General features: G+C 38.4%; 2 protein-coding genes across 2 annotated transcripts; one reads left to right on the forward strand and one right to left on the reverse strand.

Annotated features, from left to right (window-relative positions):
- Positions 1–698: 698 nt before the first annotated feature.
- Positions 699–3,174, forward strand: Pex19 (peroxisomal biogenesis factor 19). Its single transcript, XM_089843180.1, has 7 exons — positions 699–915; positions 996–1,060; positions 1,121–1,381; positions 1,454–1,618; positions 2,174–2,350; positions 2,422–2,466; positions 2,902–3,174. The coding sequence occupies exons 1-7, from the start codon at positions 825–827 to the stop codon at positions 2,977–2,979; spliced, it is 882 nt and encodes a 293-aa protein (XP_089699306.1). The 5' UTR covers positions 699–824; the 3' UTR covers positions 2,980–3,174.
- RpS25 (ribosomal protein S25) lies at positions 3,162–4,484 on the reverse strand. Its single transcript, XM_089843194.1, has 4 exons — positions 4,337–4,484; positions 4,011–4,103; positions 3,549–3,732; positions 3,162–3,290 (listed from the first exon to the last, which is right to left on the reverse strand). Exons 1-4 carry the CDS (start codon positions 4,337–4,339, stop codon positions 3,208–3,210), a joined length of 363 nt encoding a protein of 120 aa, XP_089699320.1. The 5' UTR covers positions 4,340–4,484; the 3' UTR covers positions 3,162–3,207.
- Positions 4,485–17,970: the final 13,486 nt, after the last annotated feature.

The following is a 17,970-nucleotide window of genomic DNA, read 5'->3' on the forward strand; positions in this document are numbered from 1 at the left end:
GTAATCTATGTTCGTAGTGTACTAAGTGTAGTCCGTATCTCTGTGGTGTTGTCTCGTAGAGCGCGTGATCTAGGGAGGCTATGCCATTCAGGCCTTCGAAGTTCGAACTCATTGAGTTGAGAAAATTACCACTAGAGTGGCCTTTTGCGTTAACCTGCCTATTGGGGTACGTGGGACACTTTTGAAAACATTGGGCCGAACGGACAGCTTCCAAGTTTATCACGCGATGGTGTCGCCATCTCGAAGCCTAGATAAGAAATGCATAAATACATGTATTCTTGAAATCAGTCAAATTTCCCGCCTTTTCTTTTAGTTCCCTTGGTTGCACCGGGATGGCGCCACAAGCGCTTGATATAGTTAATCAAGGTTAGTAAAGTATAAAATCGCTATAATGATAGTTAATTGGGCCTTCCCGCCTTTTCTTTTAGTTCTATTGCTTGCCCCGGGATGGCGCCACAAGCGCTTGATATAGTCAATTGGGTCTTCCCGCCTTTTCATTTAGTTCCCTTGGTTGCACCGGGATGGCGCTACAAGCGCGTGATATAGTTAATTGGGTCTTCCCGAGTTCCCGCCTTTTCTTTTAGTTCCTTTGGTTGCATCGGGATGGCGCCACAAGCGCATGATATAGTTAATTGGGTCTTATATCCTATCGGATGGAAGACCACTCTAGTTGTAATTTTCTCAACTCAATGTTAACTTCGAAGTTCGAACACTGCCACTAGGGTCTGCATTTTCTGACTCATGAAATTATTATGATTCGAAGCATTTGAATTTTGGAAAGTAAATTATCTATCTGTCATTATTTATTCAAATTAAAATATTAAATGGCGAGCTCAGGGAACGATAAATCAACGGTCACTGACAAAAATTCCAAAACTGAAGTCGAGGACGACGAATTAAATAGTCTTCTTGATAGTGAGTGTGCTAAGCCTTGTAATTCAATTTCTTAAATCCTAATTACTTTAAGTTAAAACTTCCTTATACAAATACAACAGGTGCTTTAGAGGATTTTGAGAAACCATTAGTTTTAAATACGGAGAAAAATGTAGCTACAGCTAATGTAGGTCATTATTTTAATTATATTATATTATATTAGAATTTTAAAACAATTTATTTTCAGCCTGAAAGTTCTATTGCAACAGGAGCTGGGTCTGAAGCTAAGCCAAATAGTGGTGCTAATATCAATAACTCTGCTAATGTAAACATAACTCAATTTGAAGAAGCTATGAAGTCGTTTTTAGACGAAGACCCAGCCTTTAAAGAACAAATGCAAAAGCTAGCAGATGCAGCATTATCTGGACCAGGAGCTGATGATGAAGCTTTTGCAGCATCATTAGCTGAAACATTAAAAGGCATTGCCGATAACGCTCAAACCCTTTCAGTAATAAAAACCTTATTAATTCTTAAGTCAGGTGTTTCATTTATCTGACATATTTCTTCATGATTTCATCAGGAAAATCCATCTGAGGAGGAATTATCTCGGGTTTTAGGGAATTTAGGATTAGGTAACCAAGGAGGAGGTGACTTACCTGATTTGATACCTCTGATGCAAAATGTGATGCAGAGTTTGTTATCCAAGGATTTACTCTATCCTGCCCTAAAGGAAATAGTTGATAAGGTAAAATTTAACTATAATATAAATTAATTAATGAATGGGAGGGTGAAGTAGAAAATCAAGTGATTTTTTAACGATTCTTCTACCAATTTTAAGAGAAGTCTGCATAGTGAAACATTCAGGAAATACCAACTCCGAATGATTTTAAAATTCAAATTAGGTTCAGATTTTAAGGATAATTTTAAATAAGCACCTCCGACCAATCGCGTAACGCCCTGCCTTTTTGTTAACAAAATTCTCGTGGCACGTTCCATGTCTCGCGCCATGATTGTCACGTAGCACGCGAATTTTATCAAATCTCGTGATAAATTTCTTTAGGCCACGAGAATTTTGTTAACAAAAAGGCAGGGCGTTACGCGATTGGTCGGAGGACCTTCTTCAAAATTATCCTTAAAATCTGAACCTAATTTGAATTTTAAAATCATTCGGAAGTATTTCCCGAATGTTTGACTATGCAGACTGGTCTTATAATTAGTAGAAGAATCGATAAAAAATCACTTGATTTTCTACTTCACCCTCCCTTTAATCAATGATATTAATATAATATTTTTTTAATAGTATCCTGATTGGTTAACGGAGAAACAATCAACATTAGATGTAGCTTCTTATGAAAAATATAGCAATCAGTATGAACTCATGAAGAGAGTTTGTGATGAATTTGACACTGAAAGAACAACTGATACTGATCAAATCAAAACTGCCAGATTTGAAAGAATTTTGCAATTAATGCAGAAGGTACAATGTTTTTTGTTTTTTTCAGTTTTAATTATAATCTTAAATGCAATTAATCTATTAAATATTTTTAGATGCAAGAATGTGGACATCCACCTAAAGAATTAGTGGGAGAATTGGTAATTTAAATACTCATTTAAATCATAACTTAAATAAACTACCATGGATGAAAAACAATCGACACTCAAGAGGATGTGCAACTCCCTATACTAAAAAGTAGACAACTCGATACTACCAGCTACTCGATACTACTGGCTACCAGCGCTGGAAACCCTCGCGGGAAAAATAAAAAATACTTGACATAAGAAAAAAAACCCACTGTTTTGCTTCTAGCAGACGACGCTAAGGAAAAAAAAATCAACGGTAGCGCGTGATTTTTTCTTATGTCAAGTATTTTTTATTTTTCCCGCGAGGGTTTCAAGCGCTGGTAGCCAGGCGGTGCTAGTATCGACTTGTCTACTTTTTAGTAAAGGGAGTTGCACATCCTGTAGAGTGTTGAATGTTTTTCACGCGCATCCTTCATCCATGAAACTACATTATTAATTAATTAACAGGGTCCAGATGTTCCATTAGATGCAGATGGAAATTTGAAATTACCCGGAATGTCTGGGGAACAATGTTCCATTATGTAAAACTCTTAAAACTAAAAAACCCCAAATATTATTATAACTCTGCATTGCATTCTTGTATATATTATCCAATAGGTTAATAATGAAATTTCAAATTTTGCATTTGTATAATATAAATAATATCTTTTTGTGGGTGATAAGTTTCACTTCAAATTTAAAAATGTTTTGATTCAAATAAAAGACTATTATTTTTCTTAATTTTTTTTTTATTTATTTAATACAAATTAAATGTTACTGCGCAACAACATCATCTCCCTTAGTTGTTCTCGTGTAGATGACTTGGCTGTGATGTTTCACAACTTGCTTGATTAATCCTTAAGTAATAATTATTAATTACTTTGGTTAGTTACAGGATTAAATACTCAGAAATAGAGTTATATTTGCTGAGGGGGGGGGGGGGGGTGAGACGTCATTGGTTTTTCAGCCAATGAAATTAACAAGCCAACAGATGGCGTCACCTTCTGGTGGCTATAGAGCTCCTGTTAAATTCTGCCTCCAAAAGGGCGAATGGGCGGAGTTTAATGTCACCCTCCCCGTAACTGATATTACTCTATTGGGCTTTTTATTTATACCTTTTTGTAGGAGTTCATCCAAAGCTTTTCTGGCTAAGGAACCCCTGACCTTTAATCTTTCAGAAACAACAGATGGAGTGATGAGTTTGTAACTGGGAACTTCTTTCAATAGCTTCTCATAGGTAGCCTTATCGAAGAGAACCAAATTGTTTAACTTGTCGCGAACCTTTCCCTTCGACCACTTCTGCAAATTTTTTTAAAACAAAAATTTAGCAAAGTCCTTATTAGAATGGGGGGGGGGGTTGGACCTCTGAACTCCGTTAAATTCGGTAGAAATTCATTAAGGATTGTTTAAAGATCTCATTCTGACGTTAGTCTACTAAAAGACCCACTCTATTACGAGATATTTCTAATTAATTTCCCTATTATACGCTGCCAATCAATTGTAACAGTACACAATGATTGGGGATGAAATAGGTTATAGGAGGTAACACATCAAAATAAAATATTAATTTAACAAACCTTCTTCTTAGCCTTTCCACCAGACGATCCACCCTCTTTTTTCTTTCCACCACCTTTGGGATCACCCTTTTTCTTTTGGTCTTGTTTGGGAGGCTGAAATTATTAATTGAACATTAATTATAATCCGCATTTATGTTTTTTCGCGACATGTGGCCTAGCCTAGGCTTAACAGTTAAGTCAAGTTTTTTAGTTTTTCTCCTTAATTTCATATAAACTGCTATACAATTTATGTTCCTTTCCTAATATAAGACTATTATTGAAGTATTAAAACTAAATTTAAATAAATTTTAGTTAATATTCGCTCATTAATTAAGAGGAATGCTCACCATGATCTCCTCCTAGGTTGCCCACGTTGCTCACAAGAACGAAATGAGAAAATGCGAAAACTGGCAGCACTTCAGTCCCTGATATAACTTTATAGACCCCGTAGAGCTAAATCGGTTCGGTTCAGTTTCGAGTTAGGCCTCCAGTTTGGTTTTTCATTCAGTTGATGTCTCCAGAGGGGAGTTAAAACGGATTCTTAAGAAATATTTAAAATAATTTTAATTACCTCCATAATAATCTTAATATTAATCAATCAGTTCTATCATTTATTAATGGAAATTAACTCTATTGAAAATAATACTTTAACAATTAATAACTTTAATAGTTTATAAACTTAAATCTAGAGGTCAGTAAAAATATCATTCGGTTAGCCTAAGCCTTTGCTATGAAAATTTGGCGGCGGATTTGTGGAAGTTAAATACGGAAAATTTTATAAAGAAGAATGGATTTTACGTGTTAATTATGCTAAGCTAAGTGAAATTTCGAAGTACAGGAAGTATGTAGAAATTGATTCAACAAAGGGCACGAAACTACACTGAAGTCAGAATAATGATGAGGTGATTTTTAAACAATTATTTTTAAGAGGTAATTTGGAATCACACTATTCATTTCGAAATTACACGAAGGGAATTTCGCGCCTTCAGCTTTCGTTTGTCAACTCAATTTTATTTTTGTTTGCCATTTGGATTAATTATTTCCACCATCCCAAAAATGGTCCAAAATCACCGGTTGATCATTGATTTTTCTAAGTTTGAAGACAATAATCTTAATATTGCAAATCTCGAGACTTTTTTGGGTATTGTTTGAATTTGTAAGAAAGGAAAGAGAAACTTTCGGAAGAGGAGCAGATGTTGCAGATGCTTCTGGGATTCTAAATATCTATTGTGACCAAAAAAAAAAGTCACTGTAGACTGGTTTTTTTAATAGAGTATTTTGTACTCAAGACAACCGTACCTAAAATATGATAGAATTCTTGATTAACGAGAACCCCAGCCTGGTCGAGTCTTTCCCTAAAAAGCTCACTCGTTTGGGGACCGCGCGGCTAAGTCAAAGTTCTGAAGCCAAAAAGCCGGCTTTTGAGTAGAATCGTAGCTGCAGGGTGCGCATCGTCGTCTTGATTAATCGGGTTAGAAATTAATGCGCATTTATACGGCTCTTTACGAGACGAAAAACTAGAAATTTATAAGACGACCAAAAAATTTCTCGAGTGTCCTTTAGTAAGATGAAGGAGAGAGAGAGAGGGAGAGAGGCGAGAATCCGAGATGAAGGAGGGGGGGGGATTAAATTATTGGGCCCCATTTTTGGTAGCCAGATAAAAAAGTAGTTGACTAATTGGGCGAGGGGCTGATGGTAATGGTAATCAGTTGAAAGATGGGCAAATTAACAGTCCAGACACCTAGCCACGTTTATTCCCTTTGAGGCACCTAGTTAAAAATAATGGGAATTTCAAATGAAAAATTATGTTATGACAAGATGTCACGATTTTATTAAACTCCACCCATGGTTCACCGCCGATCAAAACCCTTAACCGAGAATTTTTGGTCTTAGGACAATTTTTCTTAAATGTTATGGTTATAAGCCTGTTAAAACTAATTTTATTCCAAATTCCCCCATTTGATTAAACTAGGCTTAAAGAGATTAACTTCCAACACGATGCAAACATACTTTCCATTTTTACGGGTTACCGTTTGAGTCTATTGATAAAGCACAATGAAATTGATTATATTAAATTTCACACAATTAAGCATTAATTTCGGTAACCTAAACCCCGTATCGAATTTCACACGAAAAATGGTAGCGTGTTTTATGTAATTACCGCCTCAATTTGGGGTTAAATTTCATATTCGTTGGTTGTACCACGCGTGGTGTACCGACAACAATAACATCCCATTTTAACCATATAACAACACAATGGTACGCCTATACACCCCTAAATCTGTTATGATACGTTACCAATTTGACCATATGTTTAAATTTGGTAACCGAGATTTTCATGTTCAGCGACTGTAAAATTTTGTCACGACACGTAGCATGACAATACACTTTGGGCGGCTTGGTTTGACGCAAAATTCGAAATAAATAAACAAACCTGATTTTTAATGGAAATATTAGAGGAAACCACGTCACTCGTAGACTATACCTGAATTAAGTTCTAAATACGAAAGGAAATTGTAGATGGATTTTTACAATATAATCCGTTGATGATAACAATGATGATATTTGTTTGTCTATAACAAGGTTATAGGCATTGACTTTTGAGTTTTATTCGATGTATAACGTATGGTATTGTCTAAACCAGGGGAATTGTGATGTAATTTAGGCGTATTTGAGTAATATTAATACTTGATGAGAGCAATATCGTTGACCGTTTAATAGATTTGAGGCAGATGTTCTTTTTGGAGACAATTTTTCGACATTTCTTCGCGTGATCGGGAGAAATGTTTCCAAAGTAAAATGTTCGGTAGCGACGGACATTCTTAGGCTTCTACTAATGGATCCCTATTAATGATCACGACACGCTGTTATTGCAATCGCGCGGGACACCTTCTGTAAAGCTTTTTTCGACGACAGTCTCGGAGATACGAAATAAAACGAGAGAGCGACGCAAATCAGTCTTACAACTTAAATAACAAATACTGTACCGGGTGGCTCGCCTACCTTTTCACTATTGGGGGGTGGCGTGTTAGGAGTAATTATTAAAAGAACATAAGGCTTAGTCTAGGTGGAGTGGGATAAGTAAATGAACTAGTATTAAGAGTTGCCATCATGTTTAATATTTTGGGTACGGGAGTACTCCAATAAAAGGGAACAATAAACAATACAATAAAATCAAATAAAATAAAATAAAACAGATAGCATGCCTTAATATTAAACTAAAATATCGCATGCAGTTTATGGATAACGGGTCATGACTCCGATTAAATTAAATTAATTGCGCAAATAGAAAAATGAGTAGATATATATATATATATACAATGGCTTTTGCGAGCTCATGTTAAAAAGTAAAAGTACGTTACGCAAGGCGTCGGAGGTCGGTTCCTTTTTGATGAGTGGAGCACGGTCATCGCGTAGTTAGCGAGTTGTTAATCATTACACCGTATTAGACGTACGTGAAGAAGGGTCTTTCTTCAACCGGCTTAACGCGCGGCGATCGACTATGGGCTACTTGGCCTCTTTTTTATTAAGGTCTCCCTTAAGTCCTCCTCATTTCTTCTTCCGTTCGCAGCCAAAATTCGTGGCTCTTCTCTCGGAGTCCAAGTTAAAAAGTCTCGTTTCTCTTTCACTTTCTTGGAGTCTCCAACTCCTTGGTTACAGGTAAAAGAAAGGGGTCGTGACCCGACTGGCGCCTTGATTCTTTTTGTCCTTTCCCAAGTTCCTTAGGGTCTGGTATTGTTTGTTAAAACTGGCGACACTCAGTCGTTCGCCAAGAGTAATTTCTCTCGCCACTCCGGCGACATAGTTTCGCGCACTCAAATTCACAAAGCCACAACTATTTACACAATACAACACAATACACTATACTATACAGTAGGTAAAAATGAATGCATGCCTGGCAACTCTTAGTTTTTCTTAAGGGGTTAAAAATATAAATCAGGGGACCGAAAGGGGAAATCGCTAAGCCCAATAGGTAAAAGGCAGGTCGTTTGGCACGGGGTATTCGGACGCCCCGTAGCACTAAGATCCCCGTCCCTCCGACACAGTGTCGCCTGGCCAAGCCACACCGGCTGAAGGGGTAAAGGGGGTTGGGAAGGGTGAACCCTCAATAACAACGACCAGCATCGAGATTGAAGATTGGTAATTTAAGTTTTATAAAATCGGAGTTAAATTTTGATTATTGAATGTATTGAATGAATTAAATTTTGATTATTTGGGGATTGGTAGTTTATTACAGAATTTGCGTTACAACTCCCCCCGGACTGACTTCGAACGTCCTCGGTCGAACTGGACAATTACAAAATAAAGGTTCCATGAAGAACAAAAAAAAATATATATAGGGGAAATGGACGAATCAATACATAAATAAGTGGTCGTTGATGAAACCATACTACAGAATAAAAACAAATCTAATAACCAATTGAAACAAAATTGCGAAGAGATCTCAGTATTTACAAGTGCACAAAAACTAAATATCGATATATTCATATACAGTATGAAACATAATAAAAAAAAATCTAGCTAGCTTGTCTGGGTTTGACTTTTCCAGTCAAGGGATCCCTAGGTCGTAGGGTACGACCATGAATAAAATTTGGTACCACGTCGTCCTGCTCACTATCACTAGCTCCAGCTATGGACGGACAAAAATCGGATTCATTAAGGGTCAAATTCTTTCTCTCGACATACGGTTTCAGCTGCGAAATATGGTAGGTACCAAAAAGGACCTTTTTCGTGTCCACATTCGCCAACCTGTAAGTTCGTGCACTAAGCTTATTTGCTATGTTGTAAGGACCCTCAAATTTTTCCGCTAGTTTAGCTGTGAAATTATCAGCAGCTTTGGAAAGATGGTGTGTACGTTTAAGAACGAGGTCACCCTCTTCCAATTCGAAATCCCTGTGTCTTTTATCATAATTAGCTTTTTGCCTAATTTGGGCCTTCTTAATGTTCTGATAAGCTGTCTCCAAAGCTTTTTGGACTTTTGGAAGAACGCGTAGACCATAGGTATTTTCGACTTCATCGGCGAAATAATTATTAAGATTTTTCGGGGTTATGAGACTGCACGCAGTTCTTATTTCCCGACCAAACATCAGTTCGGCTGGAGTAAATCCAGTAGTTTCATGCACCGCGCTCCGGATTGCCATTGCATATTGTTGTAACCCTTCATCCCAGTCCTGATGGTTATCCGTGACGTAGGATGCAATCATTATACCCAAGATTTGATTAAATCGTTCAGTTAAGTTTTCCTGCGCATGATACAGGGAAGTGAATCTTTGTTGGATTCCTAACTTACTGAATACGTTTCGAAATATTTTTCCAACAAACTGTTTCCCGTTGTCTGAAACAACAGCGGAGGGTAATCCGAAGCGGGTGAATACCTCATCAACTAAATGTTTTACTATGGGCTTTGTGGTGGCGGAACGTAGGGGAAACACTTCCACCCACTTGGTTAAGTAATCACAAACCACTAAAATATATTTGAAACCGCGCTTACTGCGGCTATATGGGCCCTTTAGGTCGACGGATATTACACTGAAAGGCTCGGCTACGTCACTACATTTCATAAGGCCTGCGGGTAGTTGGCGGGGGATCTTGTGTTTCTGGCATACTGAACAAGAGTTGCAGTATGTTAATACATCTCGCGTGATGCCCTCCCAAGTAAATTGAGTTAGAACCCTCTTTAAAGTCTTTTTGGAACCAAAGTGGCCGGCTGATTGAATGTCATGGCTTAAGTAGAGTATTCGAGCTTTCAGGGAATCGGGAACCATAATTCGAAAAGGATCCCATTCAGGATGTGATTTCTTAATCTCTCTATATAAAATTTCATGGCGAATATCACAAAAGGGAGCGGTCTTCTCTATCCAGTCTCTCAAGGGCTTGTCATCAGGTAAATTCCCGTTGTATAAATAAACTAATAACGGACCTAACTTTGGGTCTTTCTTTTGGGCCTCGATGATTTCGCTAGTCTCGTAGAGAATGGGGCGTTTGTCTGGGTTGACACTAGAAACTGTGGCAACATGACCGTTCACTATCGGGGAATCTTCCGGTATTCGCGATAACGCGTCGGCGACGGCATTATTTTTACCCGGAACATGATTAATAGAAAAATCAAATGATTGTAAATGGGCGTTCCAACGGGCGAATTTTCCCGTTGGGTCCGGGGCGCGATGGAGCCATTTTAAGGCACTGTGATCCGTATACACTTCAAATTTCGTCCCCTCAATGTAGGGTCGAAATTTGTCAATGCCAAACTTTACGGCTAAGCATTCCTTCTCCGTGGTGGAATACTTTCTTTCAGCGGTACTTAGGGACTTACTGGCGTATTGGATCACATGCTTTCTTCCTTCAATAACTTGCGACAAGACAGCGCCCAGCCCAACGTTGGACGCGTCGGTGTGTATTATAAAAGGGTGATTGTAATCAGGGGAACTGAGAATGGGTGCTGACGACAAGTGGCTTTTTAACGCGTTAAAGGCTGATTCCTGGGGTTCCTCCCAACACCATACAGTTTCGTTTTTCAACAGAGAATTTAATGGGCTAGCTATTTTAGAAAAATCTTTTATAAAACGCCTATAGTATGAGGCCATACCTAGGAATCTCCGAAGCTGCTTTATGTTTTCAGGGCGGGGGTAGTTCCGCATGGAATCAGTCTTCTCTGTATCAACTTTGATACCGTCGTAATTAACGACGTGACCCAAAACACGACATTCTTGGCGACAAAACTGAGTTTTTGAGGCCTTGACAGTTAAGCCAGACTTTAACAGGCGCTCGAAAACCTGCCCAAGTGTTTTCAAATGGGATTCAAAATCAACTGATGCGATTATTAGGTCGTCGAGATAGGCGCAAACCCCTGAATTAAATAAATCCCCAAAGATGTTATTTACCATACGCTGGAAGGTGGCAGGGGCATTGACCAGACCGAACATTAAAACTTTAGGCCTAAATAGACCTCGATGGGTCACAAAGGCAGCGATATCACGATGAGCCTCGTGAAGTGGTACCTGCCAATACCCACTGCGCATGTCCAGCGTGGTAATGTATCGGGGTTTGTGAATCGATTCCAAAATGTCATCAATTCTGGGGAGGGGGTACGCGTCTTTTCTAGTTACGGCGTTGAGATTACGGTAATCAAGACATAAACGCGGAGGTCTGTCATTCTTAGAAATTAGAACACTCGGAGCTGCCCATGGGCTATCAGAGGGCTCAATTAAGTCAAGCCGTAACATATCATTAATAATATCATCCATAATCGCTCGTTTGGCGGGAGAATACCGGTACGGAGCCGAGGCCAAGGGTAAACTATTCCCTATGTCTATGTAATGTTCGACTCTGTGAGTCTTTCCAGGAATTAAAGAAAAAATTGTTTTATAACGGTTAACTAAGGATTCTAATTGCGACTTTTCTGTGGAATCTAACGGAGCTTCGTGGAGTGCGTTCTCTATACCTTCGGTATCAATATTGTCACCAGCATCCTTAAGTGACAAACTAAAAATATTTCCGTATTTGCCGGAAGCTGGAGCAAATGAAAGGTTATCGAGAGGGTTTCGGCGATAACAGTAACTTGCCCGCCCATAATCAATGATCATACCAATTTTCCTTAACAAATCTCTACCCAAAATACATTGGTATGGAATGCCTGAAACATATGTAGCTTCAAAAGTAATTTGTTTCCTAGGGAGGCAAAAGGGAAGCGTGACTGCACCGTGAGTTTCCAATAGCGTCGAATCGGGTTGAGCTAATAAAACAATTTTACTATCGGTCATATACCCTTGTTGTTCAAGGAGGGGTTTAAAATCACTATGTAATATGGTATGTGTAGAACCAGGGTCAACTAACGCTAAGCACGGGAGGTTACCTAAAAATATATGTAAAAAATCCTGACCATCTGAAAAAGCTTGGTCCCCTGGTTGTGTGCTTCCCGTGCTAGCTGGTCTCTGACGTTTTAAGCTCGCGGCGGCGCCAGAGTGGGGGAGGGATCTCCGCCCGCGCTCACGTCGCCTCTTCTTACGTTTCCCGAAGCCGATTCGGTACCAATCAGTTCTGGACAAAAGGGGCGCACGTGGCCTACCTTTTGACAGTTGTAGCAAGTTACATTGGGATTGTAGTAATTTCCCGTTGGGGTGTCGACAGGCCGAGCTGCCGAAACTGTTTGGGCACCGCGAGGACCTCCGGAATTCGGGTGTCGTTCTTGCCGATTATTATTATTGGAATGGCTAGAAAAATTCATGGGCCTACTATTGTTTTGCCTCGAACTCCCACCTGAATTCGATTGTTGGGGTAAATTTCCTCGACTATTATTTCCCTGTTGGTTATTTTGCACTCTAGGGGCTTGGTTTCGCTGGGAGTTTGAATTTTCGCTTAATTCGCGGGCTTCCCGCCTTACGATTTGTTCAACTCCTAAAGCGTCGTCTAACAAATCACGAATATTCTCGTATTTATCTAGTTTGACCACTAAATACTTTTTAATATTGTCGCGCATGTTTCGCCGAATTATTTTTATCTTTTTCTTCTCCGAGAGGGGTTCATTCAACTGATTAAATAATTTTTGAAGATTCTCTACAAACTCGGCAACCGATTCATTCGGTTTTTGCATTCTATCATGAATCTTGTCTTTGATTCTCTCATCGTTTCCTTTACGGTCAAACCTTGATTTCAAACCTGCTTCAAAAGCGGCGTAGGATGCGAAAGGCTCATTTTCGATATAAAAGTCAAAGGCCGGGCCATTCAGCGCCGGGCTAATAAATCGTTGTAAGAAATAGTCGTCACTAACATTAAGACTATAACGCATTTGTTTGGCCCGTCCCAAAAATTCTTTCGGACCGGGATCCGTTGGGTTTCCAGCGTAATAAATGTTTGGCAAAGGGGCTGAGTAAACTACGGGTGCCGTTGCCATATTGTAATTATTAATACTTGGACTAGCCACGGGGGCTGACGCTGCGGCCATATTATAGTTCGGACCACCAGTGCTTGGCATGGTTTGGGACGGTACTGCAGAGCTATTTGGGGAAGCTAAAGGAGGTTGAGGGAAGTGAGAGCCCCCCTGACTGTTATTGTTCCCGCTAGCGACTGCAATCGAGCCTGGGTGACTAAAATTAGGGACAAAATTAGCATTTGGGTTTGCAACATTACTGCCTACCGGAACATTAAAATTTAGAGTTTGGTTTGAACTGGAGTTACCCGCAATGTTAGGTAATGGATTAGTGGGTAAAACAGACGCAGAGCTCCCTGGGTTTGGATTGGGTGGAGTATTTGGAACCACCACAGGTTGGGAGGTAGCGACGTTATTATTAGCTAACAGTAATTGTGTAACCAAAGCTTGGAGACGTTTTTGCTCGTCGGCTTGTTGGTTTAGCTGCTGTAGGATTGCTGTTAACATATCAGCAGGCAAAGGGGTGCTACTAGCAGCGGTATTTCCAACTGGAGGAATCGGAATACCTTGTTGGGTATTAGCATTGACCACATTGGTCGGGGTTTGAGCCGAAAGTGTTGGGTTAGTCGGCTGGTTCGTTGCCGCAACCGAAGAATTAGGGTCAACATTAATTAAAGGAGACATATTAGGTGGGTTATTGACTCCTGGCTGAGAACTACTATTCCCTGCTCCTGATGTCAAGGGGGGAGAACTATTATTTGCCCCTGTAGCGAGAGGGGTAGGGGAGTTACTCCTAGAGGGGGGATTACTACGACCAACAAGACCCATAGCTGTATTTTTACGATTACTACGATCGAGACTACGTTTGATACGTGACTGTTTACAAAAGTCTATGTCAGCGGCGTCAAATCTACTGTAATTATTTCTGTCCATAAACTAAAGACCTAACTTAAACTAAACGATGGTACCAAATAACAAAAAAAAAACAAATTGATTTACCTATACTTATTAACGAAAAAAGAATAAAACTTCCTATGTTACTGAATAGCTATGCTACACTATCACCCTGTCATTACCTAATCAATCAAACAAATAAACGAATAAACAAAAGAGGGCAGGTCAATTAACTGCCAACTAAAGTCAAAGGCAACGAGGGGATACCGTAATCAATTCCTAATTCAGCTTCATAAGTGGTTATGGCTAGTTACGTTTTGTGATGGTTTCATCAAATTGTTCCTTATTTCTTGGACGGTTACTTTAAATTTCATGACTAATTAATTGCAATTAAATCTAATCAAATCCCGGCTGGGCCCCCATTTGTAAAGCTTTTTTCGACGACAGTCTCGGAGATACGAAATAAAACGAGAGAGCGACGCAAATCAGTCTTACAACTTAAATAACAAATACTGTACCGGGTGGCTCGCCTACCTTTTCACTATTGGGGGGTGGCGTGTTAGGAGTAATTATTAAAAGAACATAAGGCTTAGTCTAGGTGGAGTGGGATAAGTAAATGAACTAGTATTAAGAGTTGCCATCATGTTTAATATTTTGGGTACGGGAGTACTCCAATAAAAGGGAACAATAAACAATACAATAAAATCAAATAAAATAAAATAAAACAGATAGCATGCCTTAATATTAAACTAAAATATCGCATGCAGTTTATGGATAACGGGTCATGACTCCGATTAAATTAAATTAATTGCGCAAATAGAAAAATGAGTAGATATATATATATATATACAATGGCTTTTGCGAGCTCATGTTAAAAAGTAAAAGTACGTTACGCAAGGCGTCGGAGGTCGGTTCCTTTTTGATGAGTGGAGCACGGTCATCGCGTAGTTAGCGAGTTGTTAATCATTACACCGTATTAGACGTACGTGAAGAAGGGTCTTTCTTCAACCGGCTTAACGCGCGGCGATCGACTATGGGCTACTTGGCCTCTTTTTTATTAAGGTCTCCCTTAAGTCCTCCTCATTTCTTCTTCCGTTCGCAGCCAAAATTCGTGGCTCTTCTCTCGGAGTCCAAGTTAAAAAGTCTCGTTTCTCTTTCACTTTCTTGGAGTCTCCAACTCCTTGGTTACAGGTAAAAGAAAGGGGTCGTGACCCGACTGGCGCCTTGATTCTTTTTGTCCTTTCCCAAGTTCCTTAGGGTCTGGTATTGTTTGTTAAAACTGGCGACACTCAGTCGTTCGCCAAGAGTAATTTCTCTCGCCACTCCGGCGACATAGTTTCGCGCACTCAAATTCACAAAGCCACAACTATTTACACAATACAACACAATACACTATACTATACAGTAGGTAAAAATGAATGCATGCCTGGCAACTCTTAGTTTTTCTTAAGGGGTTAAAAATATAAATCAGGGGACCGAAAGGGGAAATCGCTAAGCCCAATAGGTAAAAGGCAGGTCGTTTGGCACGGGGTATTCGGACGCCCCGTAGCACTAAGATCCCCGTCCCTCCGACACAGTGTCGCCTGGCCAAGCCACACCGGCTGAAGGGGTAAAGGGGGTTGGGAAGGGTGAACCCTCAATAACAACGACCAGCATCGAGATTGAAGATTGGTAATTTAAGTTTTATAAAATCGGAGTTAAATTTTGATTATTGAATGTATTGAATGAATTAAATTTTGATTATTTGGGGATTGGTAGTTTATTACAGAATTTGCGTTACACTTCGAAGCCGCGATAACCTCCGCCTCGAAGATTACATATTTCCCGCTCTATAATTAAAATTAACCGCGAAGATGTCTATTACGTAACATGACGCCAAACGTTGTTTTTGACAAGTAGGCATAGTATAAATTTTAACCCGATAGTTAGTTATAAAGTTAAAATAAAAAGTACCCAAAGGTTTTTTCTTGCCAAGTATTAATGGTTAATTTATTCTATTAATATAAAATTTAATTTCTACATAGTAATCATAAACCAACTTTGAAATGATTGTTATATAGGTTTAATGCCGTTTTCCAATGGTCGCTTGCAATTTGCAATTTGCCTCGTGAAATAATATCGAATGAGATACAAGCCTATCTACGATGTAGTACCAGGGATAGATTTCATTTTTGAAGTACGAATGGAGAACGGATAGTATTTACTTCAGTTCTACTCATAGCCCAGTATAAAGCCCCTCCCTCCAACACGTAACGAAGAGTTTAAATTATCTCATTTACTACGTTTTGATGACGTTGCTGACGGGGACGGCGAAAAATACGTAATTCCTTTTTACCTCTGTCGCTATGACCCACCTCTTCTTTCATTCCCCTCCGTCCCTTGGAAGGGGGTCCGGGACTTTGACGAGCGCCCAGATTACTCTGTTCTCCATTCCTACTTCTCAAATTAAATTTATCCCCGGTAGTACTAATAGAATACGCTAAATTAGAAAACACTTGAATGCGATAAGGCAACGTGTCTTCTTTCCAATGACTGGTCTATTACAGAGATCCTGAAAAATAGCTTTGAAAGTTATTATAATTAATTGACCAAGAAACCGTCAAGTTCTTCGTGATTTACCTAAACAGGGTATTTTGAATGTTAAGGGACACAAACGTTTGCTTCAAAAAATGTAGCTATAGGCCTTGGTAGAAAGTTGATGCTTGCCTTAATTATCCAAGTCTTTGAAGTTGAAGATGAGTTTTCTAATAATATAGTTTTTCTTCCTTCTAAAGAGTTAGATGGGATTTATAAAAATATTAGAATGATAAATATTTTTTCGTCAGGTGATTTTCAAATTTACGCAGATGTTATAGCCATCATTTTGCACCACCGCGGTTCGCGAATCATGTTATTAAATTACTTAATTTAACTTTAACACGCGAAGAAGACAGCCACAAAAAAATTACAAAAATAACTAACGTAAAACAATTATCCCAAGCTTTCCTTATGAGGCATATACTTGGATTTTCTTCTTTTTTTCCTCTCTCACTCACTCTCTGATCACTTACATTCCAAAAAATTAATTACGGTGTTTGCCTAATATTTTCTCAAATGTTACTAAACTTTGATCAGCTGTTAGTTACAAGTTCGGAGACCTCCGTAATTCAATGCATCATTATGCAAAACTCAATGACATTCGAACAAAATACTGCATGACTTTCGATGTTACAAAAGAACCATGTTCAAAAAACGATCAGAATTGGAACCTATTTAATTTTACCTTCGATGAATTTATTTAAACCAAATTTCTCAACCAATTTTTGTCCTCTCCACCTGTTCGTGAGTGTTTACCCATAACACGTGGCAAACAGAATAAAATGAAGAAATCAACATTAAGTTGAACCCATTAATATTTAATCTGTGTATAATTGTTTTTAAATTATTCTTCAAACAACTTTTGAACTAAACTTTATTTCAATCTGAATTTATTTGGTTTAATTCTAATAAAATTGCATTGGATGAAACATTAATCAAAATATCATGGATTTTAACATATTTTAGAGTTTAAAAACTGATAGTGGTTTTTAAATTATTCTTCAGACAACTTTTGAACAAAATTTTATTTCAATCTCAATTTATTTGGTTTAATTATTATAAAATTGTATTGAATGAAACATTAATCAAAATATCATGGGTTTTAACAAATTTTGGAGTTTCAACACTGAGTCGAGCCATTCATTTCGTAGTGTTGGACAGTTTGTACAGGATCCAATTTTGTACGTTTTTGAACATTCTTCTTTGTCGTTTTTTTAGTCGCACGTCTTGATGGAATTAGAGGACATCATTTACGTCGTTTAAGATCGTTTAGTTTTCACGAAGTTCAAGGTTTCGTGATGGCGTAATATAGCTTTTTTTTCAAGATCAAGAACATTTGTTCCTCCAAGAAGTAGGAGGATCAGATCGTGTACTATTATAATTTGTCGAGGTTAACTATATAATTAATTCCAAAGTGAAAATGATACATTAGTCATTAGGTAAAGGCCGGTTTTCAAAGTGTTTTTTTTTTCTTACAAGAGTAATGTTATAATAACGCTCCTGTAGACTATAGTTACAACTATATTTGCATTTTCGAATGTATAGACACGCGATTCTTTCCAAATTACTTGAATTAACATCATTAAGGACGTAATTTGACTTGAAATTTGCATGAAATTTTAGTGCTTTGATTTTTTAATTGAG

The sequence above is a fragment of the Phalangium opilio genome, unplaced genomic scaffold, assembly GCF_054372755.1.
Source record: "Phalangium opilio isolate 3A_F unplaced genomic scaffold, DU_Popi_V2 ptg000070l_1, whole genome shotgun sequence".
In the NCBI taxonomy this organism is placed as follows: domain Eukaryota; kingdom Metazoa; phylum Arthropoda; class Arachnida; order Opiliones; family Phalangiidae; genus Phalangium; species Phalangium opilio.

Excerpts from the sequence above, each read along its gene's own strand:
- Pex19 (XM_089843180.1), top strand. The coding sequence starts at position 825 with ATGGCGAGCTCAGGGAACGATAAATCAACGGTCACTGACAAAAATTCC. Across the intron at positions 916-995 it reads ATTAAATAGTCTTCTTGATA|GTGCTTTAGAGGATTTTGAG; the intron begins GTGAGTGTGCTA and ends CAAATACAACAG. Across the intron at positions 1,619-2,173 it reads TAAAGGAAATAGTTGATAAG|TATCCTGATTGGTTAACGGA; the intron begins GTAAAATTTAAC and ends TTTTTTTAATAG.
- RpS25 (XM_089843194.1), bottom strand. Across the intron at positions 3,733-4,010 it reads GTGGAAAGGCTAAGAAGAAG|AAGTGGTCGAAGGGAAAGGT; the intron begins GTTTGTTAAATT and ends AAAAATTTGCAG. Across the intron at positions 3,291-3,548 it reads GGATGAACTCCTACAAAAAG|GATTAATCAAGCAAGTTGTG; the intron begins GTATAAATAAAA and ends TTATTACTTAAG.